This window comes from Hemicordylus capensis, chromosome 5 (genome assembly GCF_027244095.1).
Source record: "Hemicordylus capensis ecotype Gifberg chromosome 5, rHemCap1.1.pri, whole genome shotgun sequence".
NCBI classification, from domain to species: Eukaryota; Metazoa; Chordata; class Lepidosauria; order Squamata; family Cordylidae; genus Hemicordylus; species Hemicordylus capensis.
Genome location: NC_069661.1, coordinates 224,523,303 through 224,529,302, shown reverse-complemented (window position 1 = coordinate 224,529,302; position 6,000 = coordinate 224,523,303). Strand labels below are relative to the sequence as shown.

General features: G+C 49.7%; 1 protein-coding gene across 5 annotated transcripts in view; it reads left to right on the top strand.

Moving 5' to 3' along the window:
* The first annotated feature begins 5,009 nt into the window (after positions 1 to 5,009).
* The window catches only part of RFX4 (regulatory factor X4), a 119,065-nt gene continuing 118,074 nt past the window's right edge, over positions 5,010 to 6,000 (top strand). The window contains exon 1 of one of the 5 annotated variants that reach the window (XM_053252070.1): positions 5,010 to 5,300. In XM_053252070.1, coding sequence (XP_053108045.1) covers positions 5,247 to 5,300 — 54 coding nt within the window. In that variant the 5' untranslated portion in view covers positions 5,010 to 5,246. The remainder of the gene's footprint in view (positions 5,301 to 6,000) is intronic. The other 4 variants (XM_053252071.1, XM_053252069.1, XM_053252075.1 and 1 more) reach the window with 4 other exon arrangements.

The window sequence follows — 6,000 nt, the reverse complement described above, 5'->3', positions numbered from 1 at the left end:
GTAATGCACTCTACATGGGGCTGCCCTGGAAGAAAACCCTCCAGAAATTATAGCTGGTGGAGAATACAGCCGCAAGGGTTCTGATGTGGGCCAAGCACTTGGCCCATATCACTCTGCTGCTGCACCAGCTACACTGGCTGCCAGTGTTTTTTTCTGGGCACAATTCAAGGTTCTGGTTTCCTTTAAACCCCTTAATGGCTTAGAGCCAATGTATGTGAAGGACTGCCTACTCCCTTTAGAAAGTGGCATCCCACCACCTTCTAAAGCACAATTGTTGGTGACACGTGGGCAAGCCTTCTCAGTAGTGGCCCCAGCCCTCTGAATTCCTTGCCTTTTGATCTTAGGCTTTCCTCCCTGTTTAATTTTAAACTAAAATTGAAGACCTTTTTATTCCAGCAAACCTTCCCCTAATTTTATCCAGACTTCTTGTTGACAGCCTCATTTTAATGATAGAGCCAGCCCTACTGGGTGGCACCACAAGGAAATGGCTTCCATAGTCCACATCCCTACAATGAACAGACCCACTGTGCAGAGGAATTATGAAGTTTGTCAATGCTTTATATTTGGAGTGCTTCCAGCACTTCCCTTCAATGCAAGCACCTCCAAAGACATTCAGCACTCTGCTGTGATTATCTATGTATAATCTTGTAGCTGGAGATCAAATATTATCCTTAGTAAATTAATGATGTAGCAATTTTCATATGCAAACTCCTTTACAGTCTTCATTTTATTTGTCATTCCAGAAACCATGGAGGGGCTCTTGATTTTACAGAAGGGACAATGTAAAAAACTGAATGGTGACTGAGCCAAGGTTTGAATCCAGTTCTTCACTTGTTGGTTAGTTGATTGATTAGTTTTGATTTCTAACCCACTCTATCCAAAGGTTTCAATACAGGTTAATCAACATTCTCTCAACTCATCACTAACATATCCATTACAAATACAAACTAAGCACATTCTAAACTAGGAACAAACTAAAATATAAACTAGGAACATAGGAAGCTGCCATATACTGAGTCAGACCATTGATCCATCTAGCTCAGTATTGTCTACACAGACTGGTAGCGGCTTCTCCAAGGTTACAGGCGGGAGACTCTCTCAGCCCTATCTTGGAGATGCCAAGGAGGGGACTTGAAACCTTCTGCATGCAAGCATGCAGGTGCTCTTTCCAGAGTGGCCCCATCCCCTAAAGGATCTTCCAGACAGTGCTCACATATAGTCTTCCATTCAAATGCTAAGGTGGACCCTGCTTAGCAAAGGGGACAATTCATGTATGCTACCACAAGATCAGCTCTCTTCCCTGAGAATATAATACTGAGAATTAAAATTATCCCACACCTGCAGAAACCTTGCCATTAAAAGCAGTCAAACAAAACATGTAATGGAGGCCTTCCATAAAATGTTGACTTCAAGGAGTTTCTAGCGAAAGGGACAGCAGCAGGACAGACACCAAGGATACCTCTTTTTTCATGTCTTCTTAGTATAAACATGACATTCAGGAAGAAAATATACCCAAGAAGGAATTTCTAACTACTCCTACAGATCATGAAGCAATATGGAGGGGAAAGTGGTCTCTAAGATATACAAGGTCCAAGCTGTTATGATGGTAGGAAAGGGGTATGTTGTGTTTCATAGAATCATAGAGTTGGAAGCGACCTTGGAGGTCTTCTGGTCCAGGCTCTAAGGGTTGCTGCGGTCACAGAGGGGATCTCCTGATGTTCCCCTCCCCTTGCCAGCCTCCCCCAGTTGTTTTCAGCCTGTTATGGGCAATGCCCACTGGACATCTGCATGGTTGGAGTGAGGTTGTGACCCTGGCCACACAGATGGCCAGTGGGCATGCATGGTGGTCTCCAAAATGACTGCGGCCACCACAGAGAGGCCTGTTACTGAAAACAGCCTGAAATGGGCCAAAAACGGCCCCAAAAGGGCCGAAAAAGGTCATGGGGTGGCTGGTGGGGGGAGGGGAAGCATCAGGAACCCACCCCAAAGCCCCGCAATGGTTGCAAGTCTGCCATTCTTTGGACTTGTTTTTTTAAAGAGCCCGAACTGGCCCCAGACTAGACCGCACTGGCGGGTTCAACTTGACCTCAAGCTGAACCGGGCCCGATCCAGCTCAAGGGCAAGCCCTCAAGCCGGGCCAGTTTGAATGAGAGTCGGCGCTCGACCTCCCCTACCAGGCTCCTCTTCAGTGCATCTCCATCAGCTGGTCATCCAGCCGCTGTTTGGAAACATCCAGTGAAGGAGAGCCCACCACTGCACAAGGCTGATTGTTACACTGTCAAACACCTCTAACAGTTAGGAAATCCCTACTAATGTCTAGCCTAGATCTGCTTCCATATAATTTCCACCTATTGGTTCTAGCCCTGCCCTCAGGAGTAAGAGAGAACAAGTTTGCTTGCTTCTTCTTCTATGTGATAGCACTTCATAGGTTTCAAGATGACTGTTCCGTATCCATTTAGTTTTCTCTTCTCCAGGCTAAACTTAACCAGCTCCCTTAATTGTTTATCACAGAACTTGGTATCTAGACCCCTCACCATCTTTATTGCCCTCCTCTGAACCCATTCCTGTTTATCAATGTCCTTCTTAAAATGTGGTTGGTGCTCAGAACTGGACACAGTATTCCTGGTGAGGTCTGACCAGCACAGAATAAAGTGTAACTTTCTCTCTCCTAAATTACTTTCCCATATTTACTCTCCTTACCTGTTGAGGTACCTGATTTAAAGAAAGCACAGTATGTCTAAACTACAACCCCTTGCCACAGAGGGTGTTGTTTAGTGAAGTGGTTAAAAGAACAAACTGCTAAGCAATGCCTAGTAAGCTCCTCTCTTTCAGCCTTAGCGCCTTCATCTGTAAAATGGGAATAATTATCATGATCTACTGTACAGGGTTGTTGTGATGATTTCCAAGATAATGTATATAAAAGACACTGGAAACGTGGGGGAAATGCTGTAAAAAATGATTCATTTACGTTATTGTCATGAATTCCAGTAGGCAGGTTCTTTTTAAGCCCTGACGTCCAGTTTTTGTCCACCTGTTCCATTGGGGCAATGATAAATTTTCCAGATGACAAGTGCCCCCTAAGTGTACCTGGGTTTAGAATAGAGCTCAGAGAGAACCTTTGAAGAGCTCGTCAACTGGCTGAGGTTGCTGTTTCTAGTTCTTTGGGAATGTTTCTCCAGCAGGAGACATTTGGCAATTTAAACCTTTATTTTCACCTTGATCTCAAGTGTTCTCTGCCTCCTCCCTGTTATACATCAGACAGTGCTACTGCTTCTGTTTTTGAAACTACCTTTTTTCCTCATTGGAATTTATTATCCAGACATCCCCTCAAGCTGTTTCTTCCAACTTCAGTTTTCCTACTTAACTTTGCCCCTAGGACTTTGATCTGCAAATCATCCCGGATCCTCCTACCCCTATTCCCACCCCCTGTTTTTTGGTTTTTTTATTAAAAAATCTGTGGCCCCTCAAAGTGGCAGTAAAGTTCTTTTTAAAGATGTGTAGCAAATGTGCAATGAACCGATCTGGATCTCTCTGGGATTCTTCATATACTGTGTACAAAGCGGTATGAAAACAAATTAATGGGTGGCTTGTTAGCTTGTGCTGTTGTGCCTTAAGCGGGAAAATAAGGAGACAGAGTGGAAGAGGGGAAGTGTGTGTGTGTGTGTGTGTGTGTGTGTGTGTGTGTGTGGAGGAGAGGATTTTTTTTTAAGCACATTGGCTCTGTCCATGGTCAAAGTAATTCAGCCGTAATCCCCCTTTCTCTTCCTCTCCTGGAGTTCTATTCATATTCTAATCACAGCTTTTCCTTCTCTAAACCAGGCACTTTATCAGAAGCCCAGCTTTGCGCTGCTACTTCCCTTTCCAGCACACAGAACCGCCTTCAGAAGAAACACACAACTTTCTCCCACCTTTTGCTCCTTTCTTCCCTCTCCCCTTGCACGCATCTGCCGCTCTCAAGCAACCTGCAAAAGTTGTCTTGAAAATCCTCAGGTGACCTCGCCCACCTCCTCCCGTCTTCACACCCACACCTTTTTGGCACCACTTTAAAATGTCCTGGTGCATGATTTGGGCTTCTTCAAACTTCTCAGTCCAAGCCTTCTCCCATGATGTATATTTATCTTCTTTCTTACTGTTGGGGCGGCGGGGGGCGGGGAGTAGTGTTCCAAAGAAAGGAGGTACCCGAAGACAGTATCTCTGTTTCATTAGAGAGATGAGCAAGCAATGGTTTCTTGCGGCTTCTTCACGTATCACATGGCAGGAAACTCGGGTTTTCTACCCGGACAGGGAACCACCGCCCGCCCTGAGTGATTCTTTGACGACGGTCCCTGCACGACACACGTGTCTGTGGACACGACTGTGGCGTTCACGCCTTTAACCAAGACAAACGTTCCCTGATGGCAAGTGGGGAGGGGGAGCAGCCGAAAGTCTTGGGCGGGCGGGCACAGATTTGTAGGCGTGCAGCCAAGAACTGGTCGTGTGAAGCGCCTCGAGTGCACACAGGTGCAGCCCAGCCGCCTTCGCCCAGAAAGCAGTGGAGTGTTGAGAGGTGGCTTCAACTCTCCCAAGGATTTCCCAAGAGGGGGAGGCGGAGGAGGTCTAACATGGTCTTTACATGCGCCCAGTAGTGCCCTGGAGAACGAGACTGCAGCCAATTTTGATCTCAGGCTGTAATGAGCCAAAAGCTGGGTGGGTGGGTGATGGGGGGGGGAGGAGGAGGGGGGGCTCTGTGGAACTTTAACCAAGACAAACGTTCCCTAATGGCAAGTGGGGAGGGGGAGCAGCCGAAAGTGTTGGGCTTGCGTAGATCTGAAGCCCCCCTTCCTGGAGGAGAGCTTTTCTTATTCAAAACAGCGGCACAATGGGGTTCACATTGAGCCTTGCCACATCCCCATCTGACTAGCAGCCATTCATCAGGCTGGCCGGCCTATCAATGACATTTCTCCCATCAGGGCTCCTATAAAATGACGCTTTTTCCCATGAAACATCCGCAAACATTTTGACGGCTCTGGCGTTGCCCTGCTGGATTTACTGAGGATCTCTCTCTCTCTCTCTCCTCCCCCCTTCCTTCTCTCTCTGTCTCCCCCCTCTTCTTTCCTCTAACCTTCTCTTCGCCCCCCACCCCCTTCCACCACATCCACGCTTCCCTCCCTCCCTCCCTCCCTCTCTCTCTCACTTTCCTCTGCCTGCATCTCTGAGCAAAGGGGAACTCCAACCACCTCAGGACTTTGGGGGCGCCTGCACTGTCCATGGGAACAGCATGCATTGTGGGTTGCTGGAGGAACCTGACATGGATTCCACAGGTCAGTCCAAGCCTTCGAGGCGGCGGCAGCAGCAGCAGCAGCAGCAGGCAAGAGCCCAGGACTGGCCCGCTTGGCAAGGCAGGCGGCGGAGAGAGTGGCCCTCGGTCCCGGGGCGATGAGGGGAGCCCCAGCCTGCAGGGCTGAGAGCGTGGACTTGACAGGCGAGCCCCTGCGCGCCAAGGGGAGTCGGGCGGCCCGATCCTAGGCACGCTGCGCTCCCGAGGGCGTCCCCCGGGCTTGGATGGGGCTTGCTCCCCAGTGCTGGCGATCGCAGGATCGCAGCTTCACTTTCCAAGTCCAGGGAGGGGCTGGAGATCACCCCCCCCCCCTCGCCGCCCCGTCCAGCCCAAATTGGCTGCCCTCCCTGGGCCGTTCAGAAGAAGCTGCTCAGGGTGGCCTGGAGAGCCAAGTGGACAGGAGTGAAGCAGCTCTGCTCTGGTGGGCTTCGCTCTCTGGGGTCTGGGGGCGAGGGAGGTGTGCAGACTAGGTCAGGGCGGGGGGATCGGGGAGTCGATCTGGCTGGGTGTTCTCCCAAGTGGCCATTCCAGACGTCGCCCTGGGGCAGCAGCAGACCCGTCGTGGCAGGATGGGCCGATGGCTTGCCAAGTAGGGCTCGCCGGCTGAAATGGCCTGGGCCCGCTTAGCTGGCCTGCTTAGGCCCGGGGCAGGGCAGGGCAGGAGTCTGGCTGGAACTCCTGCA